Raw genomic sequence first — 24,982 nt, 5'->3', positions numbered from 1 at the left:
TTTACGAACCCTATACTATTGGGTTGTCCGGAAAATAATGCAGGATTTTAAGTTTTCATTAAAAAAAATCTATATAAAATATTCTGTTTACGTTTACAGGATTACTCATTTGTATGAATGTCAACACTTATTAATCCTCTTCCAAATGATATTGTTTGTTTACCTCTGTAGCATTCCGCTACTTGGAAATAATTCAGTCATCCTTATAATGTCAAAGCGAGAATTTCGTACGATTTTCTTTTACGAGTTTAAACTCGGCCGAAGCGGAGCCCAAACGGCTAGAAACATTAACCAAGTCTGGGGCGAGGGTTGTGTTAATGAGTGCACTGTGCAAAGGTGGTTTAAAAAATTTCGGGAGGGAGATTTCAGCCTTGAAGATGAAGAAGGTCGTGGAAGGCCTTCCTCTCTTAATGATGATGTTCTGCGATCAGTGGTGGAAGAAAACCCCAAAACAACTGTTCGAGAACTTGCAGAGCAACTCAAAGTCAGTAAAACGACCGTCGCTGACCACCTCAAGGCGATTGGAAAAGTGAAAAAACTCGAAAATTGGGTTCCACACTCATTAAACGATCGCCAAAAAATCAGCGCTTTGATGTTTGTGCATCACTTCTTTGTCGAAACAAAAATGACCCATTTCTGGCCAGAATTGTTACATGTGACGAAAAGTGGATTCTCTACGATAACACTAGACGTTCTGGACAGTGGCTCGACAAAGGAGAAGCTCCAAAGCCCCCAACTCATCAAAAAAAGGTAATGGTTACGGTATGGTGGGCTTCATTTGGTTTAATACACTACAGCTTCTTAAATCCTGGCGAAACCATCAATGCTGAATCATACTGTAACCAAATTAATACCATGCATCAGAAATTGGCAGTAATGAAGCCCTCTTTGGTCAATCGGAAAGGGCCCATTTTGTTGCATGACAACGCTCGACCACATGTGTCACGTGTAACGTCACAAAAATTATTGGAGCTTGGCTATGAAACTTTGCCTCACCCACCCTACTCTCCGGACCTCTCGCCTACTGACTACCATTTTTTTAGACACCTGGACCACTACTTACAACACATAATATTCAAAAATCAAACGGAACTGGAAAATGCATTTATTGACTTTATCAATTCTAAAAATTCTGAATTCTACTCAGACGGAATTAATAAGTTACCAACACGTTGGGAGAAATGTATTGGGAAATTATTTTGATTAAAGAACATTGCTTTAAAGTAACTAGTTTCTTTTTTTTTGTTTAATACCAAAATCCTGCATTATTTTCCGGACAACCCAATAGCAGTATGCATTATTAGGTTACGTAAAATGAGGGAACTAATTATTTATACTTGAAGTTTACTGATGACTGAATTATATAACTTAGACCTGCGATTCCTTGCAGTTTGCAATACAATAAAGCAGTCCTGTTTCCCCCGGAAAATAGAACAGGGGACCCAACTATTTTCTGCCATGCTCAAACACAACTCACATTTCGGGTGACATCCCTACACGCTCTCTATATGGAGCCAAGGAATCGCACCATCAATTAAGTGGGACACATTGAGCAACTTTTTAACGTCGTTCGCTGGCTTTGCCACAAAAGTAAGTGTCCATGTTATCAACAAAGCATGGCCTGCGCTTGAAGAATATTACAAGATCAGCCTCGTACAACCAAGTACTCCTTGTACAGAGGAGACGATTGAAATAAAGATTTAATACATGCATATACAGTCAAGCCTGGAGCTAAGCACATATCCCTGTGGTATACCGTTTTCTTGGGAGAATTCCTCAGATATTGTGTAATGATCCAGAACCTTCTGTTGTTCAGAAAATTGGTAATAAAAATCAAAAGTGCCCTTAGACACCAATATTGAGTTGGATATCAAGAATCAGTCGTTACCAGGTCGAGTCAAGGGCGTTTTAAATAACAAGAAAAACAAAGAATTATCGTAACGGACGTTTTGTATTGTTCAAGTAAAAACTCGTCATAATATCTGATCTAATATTTAACCTTATTTAATTAACTGTATTACATGTTACCATAATAATACAAAATCGCTCTTTGCCGTAATCAATAAATATGATAATAATTATGAGCCTGTCATAAGAAGCGCAACTAGCCAAGTAGTAAGGATTTGAGTGATGTATACAAAGAAAAGCGAAACGCTGTGCACACATCACTGCGGTACACCGTTTTATTGGGTTAATTCATCAGTCTTGATACTTCCACAACAAACCTGCGACGTTATATTTTTCACGAAGTAAGCAATGAAGTTCAAATATGATCGTAGACACCAAGATTGACCAGAACAAGAAAGGAATAAGTCATCACCAAGTACAGTCAATTGCGTTTTCAATATCAAGCAAAACAGCGAGGACAATTATTGTCATAATCAAATAAAATTGGAAATAATGAACAAACTTTTTGTATCTTTCAGGTAAAACTTTGCCATAATATATTTTCTGTAATGTAACCTCAATACATTAGCACAAATGACACTATAATAATATAAAATTTCATTGCCCATTACCTTAATTCAACTGATTATGAGGTCTGTCAATAGAAATGGTTGTGCAACGAGCCAAGTGGATTCGACAGAATGGGTTGAAACACAGTAATTGTTCCATTTACTATTCAAACCCAGAAAGTGAAGGTATTGAATTGCTATGACAATTTTAATTGAACAAAACAATAACAAATTGACTGATTAGTTGTGTTCATTGTTTTAGTAATAATGAGGAAAATTATTCAAATCCATGTTATATCCTCATATAAACTCAACTTTATATGCATTATAGCTTAAACAAAGTAAAGGTTAGAAAAAAATATTGTTTTTCTAAATGCAGGCATAAGTCAAAACAAAATTAAATTTTCAAAAACGAAGAGAAAATCAAAAATTGATTAGAAACTAATATCGCATTTAATAATTTAGTTAAATTAATCATTTAATGTATTGTGAACATAATAAAGTTTTGAAATTTTGATGTAAATTACACTTCGTCAAGTGGATGAAGACCTAAACTAATTAAGTGTTGTAGTTGAGGAAATTGATGGTATTCGTCATCTCAGTTCTCGCGTGGGCATCTTCCAAAGTTTCACATAAGAAAAGGATCATTACCTAAACTATTTTCCTTGAATTGTATAATAATTAGTTTGTTAATGTTCATTGTTTGTTTTGTTTGATTGATTCTTTCTATAAAAATTGTAATGCTCACACATTTTATCACAGACGATAAAATCAGTAACTCCAACTAATAAATAGCTTGTGTTTAAAAAAATTTAATTTACTCCACACCCTCCATACCACGTTTAGTTATTTTGTGATCAGCTTTCGCAAATTCTAACATTGATTTCAAAAGGATCGGGGATGAGGCCGGTAATTGTGGTGTTTGCGTACCTGGGCCTCATCCCCGATCCTTTTTCAACTCTCCACATCCTTCATTCCTGGAACCTAATTCCTGATCATCATTTCGGGTTCAGACGTACTCATTTCTCCGTTCAGCAGTGCGATCGCGTTGTAGATATCATCGCCACCATCTGCTACAATAATATTTCTCACCCACCACCTTACACTAAATCCACACACTAACTAAACAGACCCTTCAGACTTCATAAAAGATTAATGAACAAACGATTGAAACTGACTCTACAAAACAAACGAAATGTTTATATTGCTACTTTCAGACCCATATCGTCGAACTCTTGGGGCCAAACCTTACTTTCTAACCTCAAAGATATCCAATTTCTACAATCCAATATCCTCCGAACATCGTCAGTGTATCTCCTTTCTATGCCATACAATGACCTTATATATCCAAAGTAACAAAAAACAGCTACAAGAAGTTCCACAAGTTGTCCAGTCAAACCTTCAAGTGAGAAATATTTCAGCCTCGAGACGTCATAAGTAACAATGGAAGTGATTAACACTAATACATGAGTAGTTCGTCCTTTTTCTTATATATATGTATTTTTTACATTTTTTGTGTTCATTTTGTATTGTTTTCTAACAGTGAATCAATTATTTTTATGATCAAATGTACTTAAGACCAAATTTACTTAAACATAGCAGTTGGCGCAGGTGTATAAAAATAAATAAATCGTGAGATGCGGTGTGGAGTGATGTAGGTTTCAGAAAAACATTTTCTTTACTTTGGGCACTTTCAACACGACACGCAAGAATGGCCCAATTACGCAGAAAACAAACACTTTGAACCCTGAAGATGATCTCAATAAAGATCGAAACGTTGACACGATAAAGAAAATGTTTTTCTGAAACCTACGTCACACCAGACCGCATCTCACGATTTACGAATAATCATCGACTAACGGTCACTAATCACCACACAAAAATAACTAAGTTTTAACAGTATAATATTATTAAATAAATTATTATTAAAATAAATGTACTTATTTATGCAATTCTGTTAGATCAATATTCCTGTTCTTTTCCAAATGCCAACTATACACATCGCCGTGCCGTTTAGAAACTTAGGCTAAAGTTCGAGAAGTTTCACCACAATTTTAGATAAAAAACGGGAAAAGTAGCAATACTCCTAAGCTCAACCATGAACTAACAAAGAAACTTTATTTTAGAATAACCACTATTTTACAATTGATAGTATTGCAAATCCAATTTTTTTAAAACATTTTTATTGTTGATTTATATAGAGAAAGTTCCGTGTCGTTAACAAGCCAAGTTCCAATTTATTTATGCCGTTTATACCATTGCTGACAAAGAGTTGCTTTTCTAGTAGCTTTGTACTTATTTGCTAAATAAGATTTATTCAGGAGGGAAACAATTATAGTTTGCAATGCCGTTTGAAAAGGAAAAGGAATGGCTACTTGATGAAAGGCACAATGAACGTGTATTAAAAGGATGAAGAGGCAACATCCTCCCCCTAATAAAATTCAAAAGGTGATATTAATATTAAAATAATTGAAGTGGTTTTTGTTAAAAAAATGTCGTATTCCATCGTTGAAGGATTACACACCGACACCAAACCGTTTCAAAGGTCAACCTATTTTATTTTAAGCTTACACAATGAATGAACCAGAATTTATTATTTTCCTTGACCCCCGTCATTACCATAGTCAATAAAACGATCCTTGAAATTCTAACAAAAGACAAATAATAAGACTCTTAGTCAAGTAAAATAATGTAACCTCGTGATGAACAACCGTGGCAGGTCTTTTAGGACAATTTATTCGACGCGTGTTGGCTTTTTGTCAAAATGACTGATTGCCGGAAAGAAAAAGCTCAAATAAAACTTAAATAATGTTCAGAACGTCACATAATTTTTTTTCTTGACGTAAATTGAATTGTTACTAAAACCGAATATTGTTTTAGTGTACCAGTTACTCGTGTTTTATAAATTTAGTTATAAATTATTTGTTTTATTGTCTAAGAAGAAACCGACATCTTCACAGTCAATGAGGGTGTCACATCTTCAAGGATAGCTGGCAAAGTAGATTCATGGGTGTACGTTACAAGAAGTAAAAATATAGATCGAATTTTCTCGTTCAACAACAAATAATAATACTATATAAAAGAAGAATAACCTCGGCAATAGGTGAAGAGAATTTAAAAATAAGAAAAAACAAAAATTAGTCTTGGTACTGTTGATTTGAAAAGAAAGTGAAAGTTAACCATAAAAAAACACGTTACTCTTTGCCTTTAATCGGTTTGTAATTAGTTACTCATCTACAATAAATTGTCTGAATTTTAATGCTGAAATTACAAGCTTATACAAAATTTGAGCTTTTTCAAAAGTTTTCTAGCATAATCCAAAAAAGCATTGTCTGGAAGGTAGACCCGAAAAACATTTTTTCCTAATAGGGCCATAAACAGGGCAAATTAAAAGGAAATGCTGATTAACCCAACTCCTTCTGATTATAATTTGAGTATGAGGTTTGAGAATCGATTATGTATTTTTTATTCTTTATATAGATAGCTATAGTTTTACGTGTGCTTTAGTGACCGTTAATTACTGATTATTTAAAGATCGTGAGATGCGGTCTGTGAGATATAGGTTAAAAAAACATTTTCTTTATCGTGACAACTCGCTTAAATTCTATAAATGCATATCACATATGAATATGAATTTATAAAATGATGAGTATGATTTATAAAATGAATTTATTATTCTTTCTTCTTTGTAGAATTCTATATAGAATGTTTTAGGTTTAATCAAAATATTTTTACTCACTCAAAGTATGTTTCTTTGTAATCATGTATGTTGTGTGTCGTGTTGAGAGTGCTAGTGAGATTTATTTTTGATCTTGACCTACTCTATTCCATTCGGAGAGAACCAAAACACACTTTTCATAAAAAACACTCTCTCTAAACAATACAACAACGGTTGTCTCCGTCTGTGGAATTGAGTGGGTCAAGATAAAAAATAAATGGTAGTAATAACCTATAGATAGAATAGCAACAACAATATTTCACGATTAGACAATACAGGTTATAATGAGCTTTTAATGTTTCTTGTTTATATATGTTATATACGAGTATAACTATTTTTTATATGTTTGTTTTTGAAGGAGTGAAGAAAGGGTTTTCGATGAGTACAAATGCTTTGATTAAACCCAAAACTTTCTATAAAGTGTATATAATTTTATCAATTGACATTCATATATTGTACGTATTTGTTTAATTTAAACAATGTATATAAATCCCAGGCCCTGAAGTTGATCTCAATATAGATAGAAACGTTGGCTCCAAAAGAAAATGTTTTTCTAACCTACATCACACCAGGCGATCTATCTCTCGATCTGTGTTATTTACGTTGCACATTCTAATCTGGCTGATTAAAACTCAACTTATCAATGCTGGTTCATAAATACGGTAATTGTTATGCTATCCACCAGCCTTTAATACGATGTTGATTGGGATTCGGGTTGTGGTCTTCAAACATACAATATCAACGCCCAAGCTTTCGGCAAGTTTTATTGCCTTCTTCAGGGGCTCTACAGAGACGTAGGGCATAATCATTTAAATAGTTATAAATTACTGTAAATTACAATATTGTACTTGTAAAGGTGGGAGGTTCCCCACACTATCAGCAAAGTCATAACTTAAACACATTACTCATTTCACGATATGTATATGTACAAACTATATACATATATAACAAATGAATAAAAACCTCTTCTTAATAGCCTCTTACATATGTCACGTTCAGATTTAAATGAACCGCCATGCCCCTCCACAATCAAACAGTAAAAGGAGTAGGGGCCAAGAAAGGGCTATTTTTTTTCAAGTCCTAGGACATATCCCTTTCTGGCTTGTGTGGGGAAACACCTATTTTTGGTAAAAAGAAAAATTTGGTATGCACACTATTCAAGTGAGTTAATTTTTATTACTTTGACGTCAAAATAAAAAAAATAATAATTGTAATTTAGTTTTAAATGGGTATATATTTTTATCAAGAAAAATAAGAGATATAATATTTCATTTTAAAAGTTGCGTTAATATTTTAATTGTATTTTCTAATTTGGTGGTCAAAATTTTAATAATAATAACTTGTGATTCTCTCTAGATTGCGAATAGGTCATATCAGGCTAATCCATAATAGNTTGTTTGTGGTTTTCCGAATTCAGGGTTGGGCCCAACAAAAAAGAAGAAGAGACACTCTATATCACACATATATATGCATTTTTTTAAAACAGTAACAATTAGTATTCTTTAGGTACATAAATATCACAGGCGTTTGACTAGAAAATTGTGTTTATGACGTTATAAGGTGGGAGGTTCCCCACACTATAACAATCATTTTTCACAATTTTTAAAACAAGATCTTAATTTCTAGTACATTGGTAATCCTATGTTACCACAGCCTGTTATAATAAATAAATAAATAAATATGTATGCAAATATTGTTACGATCTTTGGAGAGAGACCTTGTCTTTTTCTATAATCCAACTGTATATCACACTCAAATTATTCAAATATGTTTTTAAATTACATGCCATGTTATCCTGATGAATAAATATCATTTCTCTCAAAAGTCGACCTGTATTTTGTTCTGAAGCCACAATTTTGACTCCATCGAAGTCAGAATTATGTTTATTTTGTATTATGTTTATGTTGGCCTTTCTTCATCACTGCAATCATACTTATGTTGCCGCACACGTTCCGATAAATATTGTTTCGTCCGGCCGTAATCCACAGTGGGACATTGTGCACATTTGATGCGATACACTACATTAGATTTTTGTAATAGAGGTTCTTTACTTTTAAGTTTTGTGTAAAAATTCTTACCCACTTTATTATTAAATTTGTAAACAATTTTTACATTATCTATTTTTTCTTTCAACAGTTTTTTTTTTAACTTAGTTGATGTTCCAGCTACATATGTAACTGGTTGATAAAGTTTTTGCTCCACAGGTATATTCTCATTCCTCGTTGCTCTTCTCCTGTTTTCCATTAATCTATTTATTAATGATCTTGGGTAACCATTATCTATTAACATAATGCGCATTTTTTTCTTGTTCTCCCTGTGCAAACGATCATCGCTCAATTTCAGAGCCCTTTCAATGAGGTTAAAAACTATGTTAACTTTCATTTGAAAAGAATGGATGGATGAGAAATGTAGCATCCTGTCCGAGCTGGTTGGTTTCAAATACCAGTTAGTTATTAATTTACCATTATCTCTAATGACGAATCAAGAAAAGGAAGTTTCCCATCTACCTCAGTTTCTTGTGTAAATTGTAGTGACGGATGGAAAGAATTGAACGCCTTCAAAATGTCCACCAGCTCACTCTTTTTTATAATCAGGAACAAATCATCAACATATTTCTTAAGTAATTTGATGTGAAATCCAAAATTAAGTCCAATCCAATCCAGTAGCTCATTCATTACAAGGTCCGCAAGCATCGGTGAAAGAGTCCCTCCCATGGCCACACCTTCTTTTTGTGTATATATTTGATCTTCATACCTGAAGTATCCATTAAATGTTGTGATTTGTAAGACCTCCAGTATCGTGTGAAAAGGGATATTGGTAAGGGCATCTAACTTTTTGTCTCCTCATTAAGATGTAACTTATCATCCCTAGAGGTATACTTGTAAACAATGATTTCACATCTAAGGATACAAGCAATTCATCATCCTCTATGGTGAGGTCTTTTACCATCTCTCTAAACACGAACGCATTGAGGATGTTATAATGTTTGTCTACATCCAGCTTGTTTAATATGTTGCCAACATATTTGGACAGCTCTGTTCCTGGGCTATTAATGGAGGACACTATGGGCCTAAGGGGTATGCCTGGTTTGTGTATTTTTGGGAGGCCATATATCTTTGGGCAAACCGCGTTGCTAGTTTTCAACAGCACTTTTTGTCTTCTGTCTATATATTCAGACTCAAAAAGGCTATCTACTAAATAATTCCATTTACTTTGAATTTTCTTTGTAGGGTCAGATCTAGCTAAGGAGTATGTGTTTTTATCACTAAAAAGTTCTTCCATTTTTCTTTTGTAGTGGGATTTTTCAAACACTACTATTACACTACTATAGGACTAGACGATGTCCAAAACATTAGATTTTTGGGAAACTTAATTAGGATAATATGGAAGTAGTCATATTATCTAAATAGAGCATTACCCAAATTTCAGTCGCGTAGGTTAAGACTGGCTTTATTAAATACATCAAATAATATTAATTTAATGACACAAGAATCGGACATGCAAGTATTTAGGATTTTTCTTAAAGTTGGCAAGTTTGCTTTTGAAAGAAAGTAATCACATGCAAGACTGAACTTTCCGGAGGCGGCAAAGGAGTCTCCCAGGTAAACATTACATTCACATATTCTATAGTCGAACTCTTAGAATGGGTTTTGATACTATATTCTCTACCTTTCTTGAAAACTAATACCTTGGTTTTTATCAACATTGACGGCGAAAACGTTTTCCCTGCAATACCGCGATTAGTTTACTCTATGCATTATGCCAGTGATAAGCCCAAATCATCAATATAAGAGCATGATCAGTACTCTTTTGTTTCCAATTTCAACCTAGGGTTCCTCCTGGCCAAACCTGCTAATTTCTCTCAAAAAAGGGTTTACGTGTGGGGTGATTAGTGACCGTTAATCTATAATTATTCAGAAATCGTTACATGCGGTTTGGTGTGATGTAGGTTTCAGGAAAACATTTTCTTTATCGTGCCAACGTTTCGATCTTTTTTGAGATCATCTTCTAACAAATATAAATACAAATACAAATGTAAATTCATTTTTCCACATCCTAAATGTATTTGTTAAATGTAAACAATGTTTGTAAATCCCAGGCCCTAAAGATGATCTCAATAAAGATCGAAACGTTGGCACAATAAAAAAAATGTTTTTCTGAAACCTACATCACACCAGACCGCATCTCACGAATTCTGAATAATTATTAAATAGGGTTTACGCTTAATTGAATGTTTAACGAAGACCTCAGAATTCCTTTTGTATACGAACTAATCCGGTCGAGATTCCAAAGCTTCCACATCAACCTTTCGAACCATCCTAACCATACTGCTCGAGCACTCTCCATTCATTTCCATCTTGACAACCCGCCACATCACCTCAACCGTCTGGCATTGGTAGTAGCGTTGGGCTGTGTGATACATTAATCGGGTGTCCATATTTGTACACTATACGGCCATGTAATGGTAACAAATAAATTTAAATTTAAAAAATTACTCTTTTCTCTATGCCAAGTGAAAGATAGTGAACTTCCAATTGTTTAATTATATCAACTATTTTTACCCTTTAGGATATTAGATCTTGTATCTGGCACACATTATTTGCTCCAATCATTAAAACATTGTTATAAGGAATTCTGCCTAGTTGGCAATAGTACATGAAAACAAAAACAAACTCAATTTTTCCCAATGCATGACTCCTTTGGAAATGTGTAGACTACGCTGATCAACCATGGAAAGAATAAGATTTGAAGGTCTGGTTTCTGGTTTTAAATTTTATAATTATATAAATTAAAACTTAATTGTCCGCCTGTTTTAATTACGAAAATTTAAATTAGGGACTTGTTTAACTAAGTAGGTTTTAAATATTTATAAACTTTATCTTAAAGATAATAGTTTTTGCAAAACATTTAGTTCAATATAGAAGTGTACAACTTTAACTTAAACTTTAACTATTACAAGAATCTTATTTATTTGTTTCTTTTTTTCCTTTAATTTGGTAATACATGTATTACTTTGTGATTACTTTATTAGCTGTACATTTTTTCATGAATTATTGTCAAGACAGTCCAGATGACCAGGAGTATAGTCGTTCGCTTTTCTTTTGTTTTATATTAAGTTTGTTTATTATGTTTACAGTCAAGCTAGTTTTAAGATCATTATTGTACTACTCATATCTTTATGTACCAATATGTATAATTGATGTGGATATGTTTATTTTATGGTTATGTTAAGTACTCGGTTATTATCATTTAAAAAAAAAATTCATTCATTCTATTTGGTAGATGGAGTACTCAATATTCCTCCATCGACCTGCATACAATAACAAACTAATCTAATTGGGGTCGATGAGGTAGTATAAATATTCCACCATTAGCCCCTCCCCATTCATGCTAATAAATACACTCCTTCATACAAAACGCAGAAACACAAAACACATATTTTGACGACTGTATACTACAAATATATCAATTCTCCTAAAAAGCGGAACAGGGCAAACTCGCTACCGTGTCCGGGAACCATTCTTAAATCCGGCGGCATGCCTACGCGCTCTATGTATGGAGCCAAGGCACGACACGCCTCTATTATTTGGGACACATCGAGCAACCATTCTCTGTATAATGGCACCTGCGCGTGCTTTGGCCCAAAAGCAGGTGCCCGAGAATCATAATTATTAGTAGTGTAGTAAAAGTGTAGACAGTCGAAAACAGTACGCGGGGAGAAGGTATTGCACTTCTTGCACACTTGTAGAACTGAACATACAGAACTCTACACTTATCCGCGGTAATCCACTTTAATTAACTAAAACGAACTATTTTAAATTAATAAAAAACATTCTTATTATATGATGTAATCTGGTGTTAAGTATTTCAGATTGAGAGCCGAAATTAAACGTTTAGTTTACAACCATAAGGTACCTGCAATCCAACCCCACACACTTGCCAAAATATGTCTAATTTCAATCTGTTTACGTAAGTAAATGTTCGAGTCGTTAAATTCCTAAATTGTAGTAATGGTAATTTATACAAATGTATCTTTTAATATAGGTGTAAATGTTTAAGCCCTGAGGATGTCTTTATAAAGGCCGAAAGCACTGCAAGTGATCGTAATTGGGTTTTTTCTTCAAACCCGATCGTCAAATCCTTCGGATATATTCCACCGTTTAGAGAAACATTTTAGCCGTATGTAGCCGTTAATACCTGATAACTTCCAATTAATGTTTAATCTATATAATTTTTCCCATAATTTTTCACGAGGCAAAGAATCAAACCCCTTACGGAAACCCACAAAAATATCGTACATATAAGATCGTTTTCTTTTTAATAATTTTTCATTACTGACTGTAGAAGAAAACATTTACCTGCAGGTTACTTGCTATATTTTTGCATTAATGTTAACATAATTATTATTGATTATTCGGAAATCGTGAGATGTGGTCTGGTGTGACGTAGGTTTCAGAAAAACATTTTCTTTATCGTGCCAACGTTTCGATCTTTATTGAGATCATCTTCAGGGCCTGGGATTTTTTAAATTTAACAAATACATGTAGGATGTGGAAAAAAGTGAATTTACACAATGCAAAAAATATTTTTTTATATTCAATCAAAGTATTTCTACTCACTCAGTGTTTGTTTTCTGCGTAATTGAACCATTCTTTCGCGTCTTTTCACCTCAAAGAAGCCGACGCCTTACACAAAAATGTCTTTTCTACACCGACTACCTTCCCCACCCCTTCAAAATCCAACATATATAAACATAAAACAGCAATATCTCACTGGCGCTCTCAACACGACATGCAAGAATACTTAAAATTGAAAAAAGAAATACTTTGATTGAATAAAAAAAAAATTTATTTTGCAATGTATAAATTCACTTTTTTCCACATCCTACATGTATTTGTTAAATGTAAACAAGTTTGTAAATCCCAGGCCCTGAAGATGTTCTCAATAAAGATCGAACGTTGGCACGATAAAGAAAATGTTTTTTCTAAAACCCACGTCACACCAGACCGCATCTCACGGATTTTCGAATAATCAACGACTAACGGTCACTAATCACCACACATAATTATTATTTTTATGTTTTTACATTAATATAATTTTAATTGTAACGTCGTAACAAATGATATTAAAATAATATGTGTTTGCAACTATAACTAATAAGTCCTTGGGTTAGCATGCTGGGGGGGGGATCCATTTCTTCCCATTAAAGTTCTTCTTCAAGAAATGGATTCTCCCGCCATCTACCGGCCTCACATCCAATCAGTGGAGTTACAACATCGTCCGCTAGATCGCATTACTAATCCTGTGTGGGCTTTTCTTTGAACGTATATTAAATTATTGTCGAAATAACTGTTTTAAAATTAAATATAGTGGGTTAATAAAAATCGTTCGGCGATTCCACACAAACAGAGATTCTTCTATGTTTCGTGTTCGAGGACGAAAACGGGAAAAGAAGACCCCTTTAAAAAAATCAAGAGGCGAAAACAGAAATTAAACACAATGAGTAGTCAGATAATTACAAGAAGGTCCCGGCAACAACAACAGTAAAAATTGTTACACCCAAAATTATTTCGGGTCAGAGCAAAATTATCCCGGTAGTTCGTCGTGAGTGGGGAGGAGAAGAACGGAGGGACAATTTACCAAATAAAAAAAATAAATAAATAAAAGAAATATTAAAGGCCAGAGAAATATTGGTGAGTTGGGCGCCACCCCATTTTATGCCTCCAGAGTAATGGGGAACTCCTTTAACTAAAAGTATATTCTTCTTTGTACTCTAAATAAATTTGATAAAAATAAATAAATAAATTAATATATGAGAGAAAAGTAGTATAATATTTTCTATAAAAAAATTATTTACTTTATTCCATGGCGGACACTCGCCACTGGGGGGGGGGAAGCACTCACGGGGAGAAAATAAAATTTTGATTTTGGGGCAAAAGAAAAACCACATTCCTCTCTTACAATCATTATAAAAACTTATTTTTTTGTCAGAAAATACTCGGCCAGGCAGTTCTAAAGACTTGTCAAGCCTGCGAGAACGTCTCCACATTTGTTTGGATCCACCTAAAAACCCTAAAAAAATACTGTCATCAACAAATAGCCAGACGATATGTTGGTTCCAGGTTATAAGGAAATTTCGGGCAAAGATGCAGTAGACTATTTGCTTAAAAAGGAAACCTCTACATGACACATAGACCTAAATATATTTTATTGTACAAACCATATTAAAAAAGGAATTAGTTTCTTGGATTACTAAAGAACACCAAAAATACTGGGAACGCAAGTCAGGCATGAGGCAATAAAAAAGTCTTCTCGCGAAAATAATATAATAGGAAAAAGAGGAAATCCTACTCAAAAGAAAGAAATAAAAAACCCTAACATGTAAATTTACTGGACATGCTCCAGTAAAATATCACTTTCAAAAGGTGGACGGTTAACAAGAGATCAATGTCGATTGTCTAGAGGAGAATACATGTTGTTAACTCCCATGCAATAACTAAGAAAAAATACGGCTTCATGTTATCTCCAAATTAGTGTCTATTCGTTTCATGTGTATTTTGTTTATATTCCCCACATTTTTTTCTTTTCATATCCTTAACGCCGCGGTGCTATTTTCGTTTAAATTTCTAAATTAATTTTTGTCAATAAATTTTTTTAACCCATAAGCAATATAAACTTTTTGATAAGAGAAATCTAGTTGATAAGGTCTGTATGAAAAGAGTGGGCGGACGTTATAAACACATTCTTTACCAACTGATCGATTAAATTTATTACATTTTTTAAGTTAAATAAATTTTAGCTTATTTTATCAACACAATCTACCTATAGATCTTTTGTATATAACGAAAATGAAAGTGTATTTACCTCTTGGTATTTTTATTTATTTATATTTTAACTCGTTTTAATATGCATTTTAGCGTAGGGGGTGGTCGTAGTATGATATAACATTTCTTTCATGCTTTAATTTATTTAATCGTATAAATAAATTTAATATTGATGTAATTTTAATTTAACTTACCAAATGTCTGTTGGTGTGTATTAGCTTCCTTGTCCATCCTCGATTTACAATCTGGAAAATAAAAACTCCACAAATTTTTTAATTAAAATTATCAAATCGGCATTACGGTGCTTTAAAAAAATAAGTTTACATAATTAAATATTCAATTGGGCACTTTAAGGTAGGTGGGTTTTCAAGCGCATGCACACAGGACAAAGCTAGGTTACTTCAACTAGGCTTAATGCGGTTGTACAAATATAACTAACATGTCAACATACATAACATTATCTTGCTCTTTAATCTAGACAAAATATGATCTCTCATTATTCTCGGGTGATGACACCCGGCTACCAGTATGGCTTACTTGAATAATTCAGGTTTTCTCTATTGAGGATCTCGTAAAGAGGTATATCCCGGTGTCGACTGATGTCGATGGCGTCGAACACGATTTCCTTCGTCTTGAAAAGTTCTACGAGCGTTTCCATCATGAGCTTGCATGTCCACTTTCCAGCGAGCCACATGCAGCCGTCCTTCTCGTACACAAGAAGCACTCGATGCCATCCGTACCTGGAATGTTCAATTAACTTTAGGACAGTTACAATGTTTTCCAATCCGGAGCAAATCCTTTCATATACACTGACAGGCAAAAAATTCCAGCCAATTGATTTTTTTTCTTCATTTTTTCGAAAAGAAAATACTGCCCTTAATTCGTCTCATTCTTTTTACCAATAAATATTTGTTTGTGCTACGTTTTAAATTAGGAATATCAATTAGAGGTAAACAAGTTAATACTTAATCCAAAATAAGGATAAATGATTTTTCAATCTTTACTTTTTACGAAATTTAAAATATTTATTCAGTCCCATTTGATTCTGAAACAATAAACTGTTTAGTTTTCATCTTTGTTTTCTTAATTGCAAACTTTTTTTTAAAATTGAAAAATGCCACTTAGTGCTGAGGATGTTGCTCGTGGTGTGACACTTATTGATTGATGATGTACTTTCCACCAGGTATGCGGCTATTGCCATCGGAGTTCCCTTCGAAACTCTGCTAGACGCCGTTAGACGTTTTCGAGAAACTGGGTTCTACAATCAAAGGCCCAGTTCTGGTGTAACAGGATAACTGTTTTTGGACTTTGAGTTTTTAGCGAAACTGGATCCTTACTGTTGTTTAAGCGATTCATCAGCTCCAGGAAGTTCAAAGTGTCCAAATTTCTGAACGCACTGCTCGAAGAAGATTGGATCAGTATGGATGATGGCTTTCCGTCCCGTAAGAGGACCAGAATTGACCAAAACACACAAAGTTGCACGGTTCCCATTTGCTCGAAAACACAGCTATTGGTCTTTAGACGATTGGTCTGCTGTTTTTTACATATGAGTGTGGATTTGTTCTACGATCTCCAGATAGGCATGAAAGAGTGTGGAGAAGGTGAAATGAAATTTACGAAACCTGTGATTTTTCCCAGATCCAACCTTTTCAACGTAGCTCAGTGATGGTGCGGGCGGGAATTTCTATGGAGAGTCGCACAGAGTCGGTTGTTGTTGGTGGAGGGTCTTTGACGGCCACGCGCTATGTAGATGAAATTTTGGAACATCATGAATCCTTGATGAAATCAGCGGCAATACTATTCTAATGCACCATAATGCCCTCCACATGTCGCTCGCATAGTACAAACGCACCTTCAACAGCATAAGATCAGGGTTTTAGCGTGGCCTCCAGACTTGAAACCCCATCGAACATTTATGGGATAACGTCAAAAGACTAATAAGAACATGTCCATCCCTTCCTGATACACTCCAGGATCTCGAAAGTCTCTTCGTGAAGAATGGGCTAACCTCCAGCAAAGAGACATTTTCAGGCTGGTAGAAAGTATGCCGAGGTGTCTTCGAGATGTAATTCAGGAAGAAGAAGAAAATACTCGAGAATGAAATGTCAATTACAAATCTAATTAAAACAAATTTTATCTCTCCGTCTTTTTACTTTTTCATTTTCCTTAGCTATTTAAATTTTGTTTTTACTTCTAGGCAAAAACTCAATTAATCGTTAAAAAACGTGAACCTTTGATAAATATATTTCAAATCAAGTTATAATAGAAGTGAGTGGAATTTTTTCCCTGTCAGTGCATGTAAATAATATGTATTATGTATATAAATAATATGTATGTGTGTAAATAATACACCCGTACAACTTTGTATATGTTGAAAGTTTTGATATTGTAAGTTTCATCGGCTCAGTAGGTAGTAAAGCATTTTAAATACTCTGTTAAGGGTCTGTTTTTAAACGTGTTTGTAGAATTCATGTCACTCTCCGAATTCTAAATAAATAACTTTGTCGAATTGGGGTACAGGTCCTTGTACTTGGACAAGCCTCGCGGCGTAGTGTAAAGACTTGATATATTGAGTAGTTAAACTTTATCTTTCAAAGATGGCTCCATTTTTCAATTTTTACATTGATTTTTTAACATAAGAGAAGTATTGAAAAGGGGTTACTTGTTAATATAGGGGGTGTTATCTGCATAGGTACGTCAGAAGTAAACATTAAAAACAACGTCGGAGCAAGTATTGGCCCCTGTGGCACACCTGCAAATTACCGCAGAAGTCTCTGATCCTCGGTTGACGCGATAAATCTCTTCTTGAGGTATGAATTTTTTTTTATCAAATCACTTTACAATGCATGTTTCATATTTCAATTAAAACACCACGGCCTACGCAGGGTTTCGAACCCAGAATCCAGTTCCGCTAGCAAATAATAGTCTTATTAACTCTTATATCTCCAATAAAAATATTTTTAATTTGTATATTATCACGGAAGATGATTATTGTGGGTTCCGAAATATGAAGAGAATCAAGCATATGGACTGAAAACAAACTAGCAAAGATAACTGTATTGAAACATTGAACGAACGGATTATAACTAAGGGCCTTCACTAATCCTTCCAATATCCAAATAATAAAGTCCTCCTAATACTCAGAGCCATTGTCACCGTTCCTTATTAATTAACCTTTTCATCTGTTTGTTTGGAAAGTAACAAAACAATGCCAGTAGGAAAGAAATCTAACGAAGCAGTGAAGTAAGAAGACTTTCCACGGTCAGATTAAGAGATTAATTATAACTTAAATATGACGAGGCAGTGTTAATTAATTTAAAAGTTATATAAAATATTCCAAGGTGGTCATTCCATGTATTCTGTAAGTAATAAAGTTGTTTGTTTTTTATCGCAAGCTCGAAACTTTTCAACGGTAACTTCCTTCTTCTTTGATCGCATTTTTTAGTAGAATTTATATAAGAAATGAGAGTGAAATATTGCAACGATTTGTATAAAGAACCCAAAATTCTTTTAACTTTTCTTCAGAATTTAATAACGCCCTTATAAAAAATTATTAATTTTGGATATATGAATTAAGCTTTATTACAAGCCGAATGGAAAGTTTAAAAAGGGGGCCATCATTGTGAACGTCGTTCTTTATAAATCCTTTTACCCTTAATATTCTACGAAAATGATATGAAAAGTACTTATACAAGAAAGTCCTTTTTTTCCCAAATAATCACGAATAAGGGTAAGGGACTTCGCCATTATCGTTAGACAGTACCGATTTTTTTATGTAGATTCACAAACGGGAAGAAAATCAAATTGAAAACCTTTCGTAACGATGCAAACAAGGTGGACGATTTGCTGTTCAACAACCTCCTTCCAAATTACGAATAATCCTACACATGTATTTGCCTCTTTCAGTTCCGTTCCAAAATACTTCGGGATACCTTGTCGATTCTTTTGATAACAAAAACAGACTTCCTTATTTAGCCCTGATGGCACGAAACAGACAAATCAAGATTAATTACATGACGTTTTATTTCTTCGGTACATGAAAATGACAATTCAATTATTGTTTAAATAACCAGCTTATTTTTTAGTTTAGCTAATCTATTTGTTAGTTAATTATTAATAATGAATTTGAAAAAGTAGTACTTTAAACAGTTCAAATTTCCATAAAGATAGTGACAAAGAGACTTTTCACAAGTTTTATCATCGCGTAAAACATTCTACAACCATGTTGTCTTTTAAAATGTTTAGTTATAAACACTGTCTGTAATTATTTTCATGACTGATAGTGTTTTTTTTATAGTCGGGTGCCCCGATGACGCAACTACACCCCCAATGCAATTAATTCAAAAATGCTTAACCTGTATTTCTTTGTTATTACGCTTTCTTCCGACGGGTCCGCATGCGACTGCATTCATTCAGACATTCAGGTACCTCTAGATCTGAGGTCTGTGGTGGCCGGAGGTTTCTAGAGTGTTACGCAAGACGCCCATATCCAATTGACTAGTGTGGTCGCAATTACATTAAGTAATTTAGTGGTTCGTAAAAGACAGCAGATCATCTATACTCGAGGAATCCTTCCCATGAACCTTCAAAGATTGACTGGCTAGGCAGTGCTGTCGTCTGACCTGATCATATTGTATGCACGCTGATCGAATTTCCCTATTGGTTTGCAAAGAGGAGGTGATTCTCTAGCCATTCTAACCCAAGGCTTTCTGTCTGTTCTCAGACGAGTCAAGATTGTCTCTTTTATCTTCTCGCCAGAAAAGAAAAAGCCCGATGCCCAAAACTATCAGCTTTATTTCTCATATCTTGTTTCAATTCATTCCATTCCTTCTGCCATTGCTGCCATGTACGTTCTTTAAATACATTTTGTGTAACAATTTATGTAAGAATCAAAATTATCTGCTCAATATGTCGAGAAAATGCGGGATCTCATCACAAAAAAAGTGTTTTATTTTCTAGAGATACTTCAACTTAAGCTTATGTTTATTTTGCATACAATGGATAAAAAAGAATGAGAAGATACGGTCATGTTTGTTCTAGAGGTAAACTTTAAGTTCCGTGCTTTTCTTTAAAAAAATTTCTACATTGAAAGTGATCGACAAGACCTCCGGTAACATTAGCAGATCATAAGTCTATGTATAAAGTAGAATTTTCTCATATCCATCACCATCCTTTTCTCATTTAAAATGATACAAAAAAGCAATTTTCCCTCAATCCTCAAAAGTGGGGAGCTCCATTAATATTGTGATCTTGTTTATTCACAGATAATATATAATATTTTTTAAAAGTAATATATAATAAAATAACATATTATATACACAATAAAGGTTTTTTTTCGTTCTTCGTCATTTACAACTTCACCCAATCACTGCACGACCAAAAAGTCATGTGGCTTGACGGCTTGAGTCGCCTGGTTTAACGTCTAACAAGTAATCTGTTTCTACAATGACACGGCCTTTAAACCTTTCATTAAATTTCCATTTTTAACTTCACGGTGAAGTTCATCATTTCAGACTTACCAGGATGCATTAACTGTATCTCGCTATTTTATCCTAAAAAACCAGAGAATAGAGATGTATGCGACAAATCAACACAGGCTTTAGGACATTTTGGTAAAGTGCTACTTTCAATGGGTTCCTGCCCATTAACAAGTAATTTTTTTCGTTTTTAGGTATGTACAACTTCACCACAATCATTGCACCACCACTAATTCATGTGAACTGCGTTAACGTAGAAACGGTGACGTAGAATTTAGGTCTTTGATGCTGGGCTAATGCGGCTTTATAGGCTTCCTCTGTTTTTATGTTTTAACTTTTGTTGTAATCGTAGAAGTCTTCATTTCTGCCTTACCAGGGTACATTGACTGCATCTCAGGATTCTCTTATGTACCTGCTGAATGGTTTGGTTTAAGTTAAAGTAAAGTTTAAACATTTCGTGGTCCGCTTGACCAAATATCAGTTATATATTAAGTTTAACAATTTGTTATGGTAAGAGCTACTTTCATTGTGCCATGGAGAGTTGTGCCCATCAACTATTCAAACCAATAGAAATATAATTACGAGACCTCCTAGGAGGCCTCTGGCCTCTCCCTGATGGATTAGGGGGCGTCACCCACCTTGGTGCCTGAGCGATTCCGAGGTTGGGCTCTATTCGGGCGCCATCGACTTCTTTGGTCATTTCGGCGCCCCTAAAACTAGTCATTCTATTTAGCTACTTTCATTGGTAGCTCAATACCAACATATTTTTTCTCGTTGGCGTACGGGATGACTTATAAACAATGAAAATTCCGAATTTCTTGTTTTAGTAGTATAAATTTAAGATTTGGATCATGGCGTTCATGATTACTTAATACAGACGTTTAGAGAGGAGTTTGGTAAAATGTTTGGCGATTTTGGCGATAAATTTGGAAACATAGTCGACTATGTAGTACCTTCAAAATTCCACTGGGGTTTTGTTTTTACTCCTTCGACTTAGCCTAGGGCCACACAGGTGGTATACGATCAACACAACTGGTGACAGGCTATGTTGCTTTGCTGAAACTACTATCACTATTGCTGTAGGCAGTTGGTACCAAGCGGGTCATCAGGAACTATGCGCCTCCGGTGTGACTTGATATACAAAATTCGGGCACTCTTATTTCTTGGTCAAATATTAAAAAGTGAATAATAAGTTACAGCGGCCCGCGGCAGTCGAGAGGTTAGGGCGTCGACTCGGGATTCGCAGACTCAGTAATCGTGTGTTTGATTCCCACCATCGCACCTGTAATTTCTGGCACTTCCCCCAAAAAATGTTGGGACTTTGGTTCACTTTGTATTTTTTTCAATATTGGTTAGTTCAACGTAAAAATGTTCTAGAACAATACTGTAGGAAGTCACATACTTCACAAAAGGTCAAACCTGAAACATTACTGAACAAGAATTTTAATTCGAACCCGGACCTCGCCCCTTCGGATATCGCTTATTTACTTACACTGTTTCCTTTTTGCAAGGTCGAACATTCAACACCGAAGAAAAATGTTGCCGGGTCACGTCCGTACCAAATTAAATAACTCGGTACTTTGGCATTTTAAACTATTGGCAGTTTTTAATAATTAACTAGAAAACGCGCAAATATCAGTTTTTAATTTAGCACAATGTACGAAATGGTACGTATTGGTCAAGTTGCTTTTGCATTTCAATATTTAAGTTTTTATGATTATATTAACAAACTAAAATAAGGATTCGTTGATAGTTTTTGCAGCTTGATAGTGTGTGTCTGTATCATCGACTAAATTTACTTGCATTCTACTAGGGAAACATACCTTTCGAAAATGGACACTAATGCAAGCGACATCTTCAAGAAATCGAGCATACCGAGACGTACGAGTAGGAAGAATTCGGTTTCGGGCTCAGTCTTGGGTTTGGAGAAGTCGAATGTGAGACCTCCCGTGGATATCATTGGAATCGACCAGAACTTTATGACACGAGCCACTTGAGCTGAAACATAAATAATTCACAAATCACACACAAAAATCATTTTTAAATCATTTTCTTTTTGTAATGGCGTGTCAGATTGCATTGGAGTTTAAAACGTTAAGATACACACATTTACAAGCGATTAAATTTTATTTGAAACTTAAAAAACCATCATATTTTTATTTATTGAAACATTCTCTTTCAGTTTCTTGATTGTAAGTTTGACTCAGTTGAAGGTCAGATAGCCACTTTTCAATGTCAATTTTCTTTTTAAATGTTGTATATTTTAAATTACTATTTACAATCAACAGCTTTTACATATAAAACACGTACCCTTCTCGAAAAAACCCTGTAATATTAACTTTGTTTCACTTCTCCGTATTATTAAAAAAATAACAATTGTCACAGAAAAGAAGCCACTTACTCGATTCTACTTGTCTGGTACCCTTGCATTTAAACAGACCGCGAGTTTAAGATAGAAACTTAAAATAGTTAATCTAACTCACTGAATACGCGGTTAGATAGCGCTCAGTTAAGCCTCGTTACATCTAAGCCAACAGTCGAGCATAAAGGTTAATTTAAAACTTGCAGTATCGTTTGACAGCAGTACTTCAATTGTCCGTTTGCTGTAATGTTTGTCAGTATTTTAAAATAAAGTCAAAGAAAATTTTATGTTATTTATTGCACAATTAATAAACAAGTACACCTTGATCTACAATCAATTATGTTTGCTGCCATGTCTAGTCGGGGCAAACACGCTCTCTTCTCTCCTTAACAAAATTATTCATCAGTTGTCCCAAACAACTATGTTTTTGAAAGCTCCTCTTAAAAAAAAATTGCTCTTATATATTTTACTTATTTATCAACAGAATATGACAAAAGTGAGCAATTTTTTTATTTGAAATAGAATTGTAAACACATTGGTTTTATAGTTCTTAGAAATCATCCTACTTAGTACAAACACTTAAGACTGTGGAGAGCCAATTGCAAACATAAATGATTAATTTAATGTGCTACTTATTTAACAACAGAATAGAACAAAATTTAGCAATTGTTGTATTGAAATTGAGTTGTGATCATATTCGTTTTATTCCATTGCTTGGAAAACAACCTACTTGCCTGAAATACCGACACTTTTACCATTAGACAAAATTTAGTCTAAATATTGAACGATTTTAACAACAATTTTGATGTCCGCCATTTTTCAGGATCTACAAATTTGGCCCAAGCATATATTGGTTTTGCAGCTTTACCAAAATCTACCAGCATTCAAAATGAGCCTCGATCAAATCGCCGACTTTCAGGTAAGTGATTCTGAATTATTCAAAGGTTTAAGACAGGCTTAATATTTGTACCATTCGCGGTTTATCAGCGACAATGTCACCTTAAGCCTCTACCTTTAGAAAACTCGGAATATCCCGCCAAATTCAGACCTACATGATTGGTCAGAGAAACGGGACGACCGATATTTGCCCATTGTAGTAGGGCTTTGACGTTGAATGAATGATGTTTTTACAAGCACAATATTACGATTTGACCGTAATATATGTGTGATATAGCGTGTTTCTTCTTCTTTTTTGTTGGGACCAACCCTGAATTCGGAAAACCGAAAACAAGGTCCCAGAGGTTTTTTACGATCGAACCTGACTACAATTATTTCATTTATCGATTAGGCACCTTTTATATTTCATTTAAACCAAAGTAAATACGACTCCAAATGTTTGTTAAATTTGAATCTTTAATTACAATTTATTTTCACATAAAATGACAATATATTATTATTTTTAATTTAAATAATCCTTTTATCCTATAACAAACCTATCTCAAATCTACAAACCTTAATTTTAAAATGGAATTTGATTATCGTTTTATAGTTCCATAAAGAAAGGTAAAGAAATTATTATTATTTATTATTATTATTATTATTAAAATTTTGACCACCAAATTAGAAAATACAATTAAAATATTTAACAACTTTTAAAATGAAATATTATTTCTTTTATTATTTTAAATAAAAATATATACCCTTTTAAAGCTAAATTACAATTATTATTTTTTATTTTGACGTCAAAGTAATAAAAATTAACTCACTTGAATAGTGTGCACACCAAATTTTTCTTTTTACCAACAATAGCTGTTTACCCACACAAGCCAGAAAGGGATATGTCCTAGGACTTGGAAAAAATAGCCCTTTCTTGGCCCCTACTCCTTTTACTGTTGGATTGTGGAGGGGCATGGCGGTTCATTTAAATCTGAACGTGACATATGTAACATCCCTAACAAAGAGATGCTCCAAAAATATGGAATACATTAAAAATGATAATAAATTAGTAATAATATAATGTTGAATGACATTGTAAGGTAAGAACAATTAATAAAAAGATTATAAAAAATTAAATTATTATTTTGATTTCTTTTCCAATAAAAATTAAATAAAATAAACAATTAAAATACTATTAATTGTGATGTCTATCATATATTATTTGTTCGGATTTTCATTTTTATTTTAAAGAACCGCCTATTTTGTTT

The 24,982-nt window shown here is 33.9% G+C and overlaps 1 protein-coding gene across 1 annotated transcript in view; it reads right to left on the bottom strand.

Moving 5' to 3' along the window:
- Positions 1 to 15,268: 15,268 nt before the first annotated feature.
- LOC112127621 (atrial natriuretic peptide receptor 3) overlaps positions 15,269 to 24,982 on the bottom strand; it is a 71,784-nt gene continuing 62,070 nt past the window's right edge. The window contains exons 4-5 of the mRNA XM_024228829.1: positions 22,300 to 22,474; positions 15,269 to 15,739 (exon numbers count right to left, since the gene is read on the bottom strand). Of these exons, the coding sequence (XP_024084597.1) occupies positions 15,520 to 15,739; positions 22,300 to 22,474 (395 nt within the window). The 3' untranslated portion in view covers positions 15,269 to 15,519. The remainder of the gene's footprint in view (positions 15,740 to 22,299; positions 22,475 to 24,982) is intronic.

The sequence above is a fragment of the Cimex lectularius genome, unplaced genomic scaffold (assembly GCF_000648675.2).
Source record: "Cimex lectularius strain Harlan isolate CLEC.00 unplaced genomic scaffold, Clec_2.1 scaffold165, whole genome shotgun sequence".
Classification (NCBI taxonomy): Eukaryota; Metazoa; Arthropoda; class Insecta; order Hemiptera; family Cimicidae; genus Cimex; species Cimex lectularius.
This window is presented reverse-complemented; position numbering and strand designations above follow the sequence as displayed.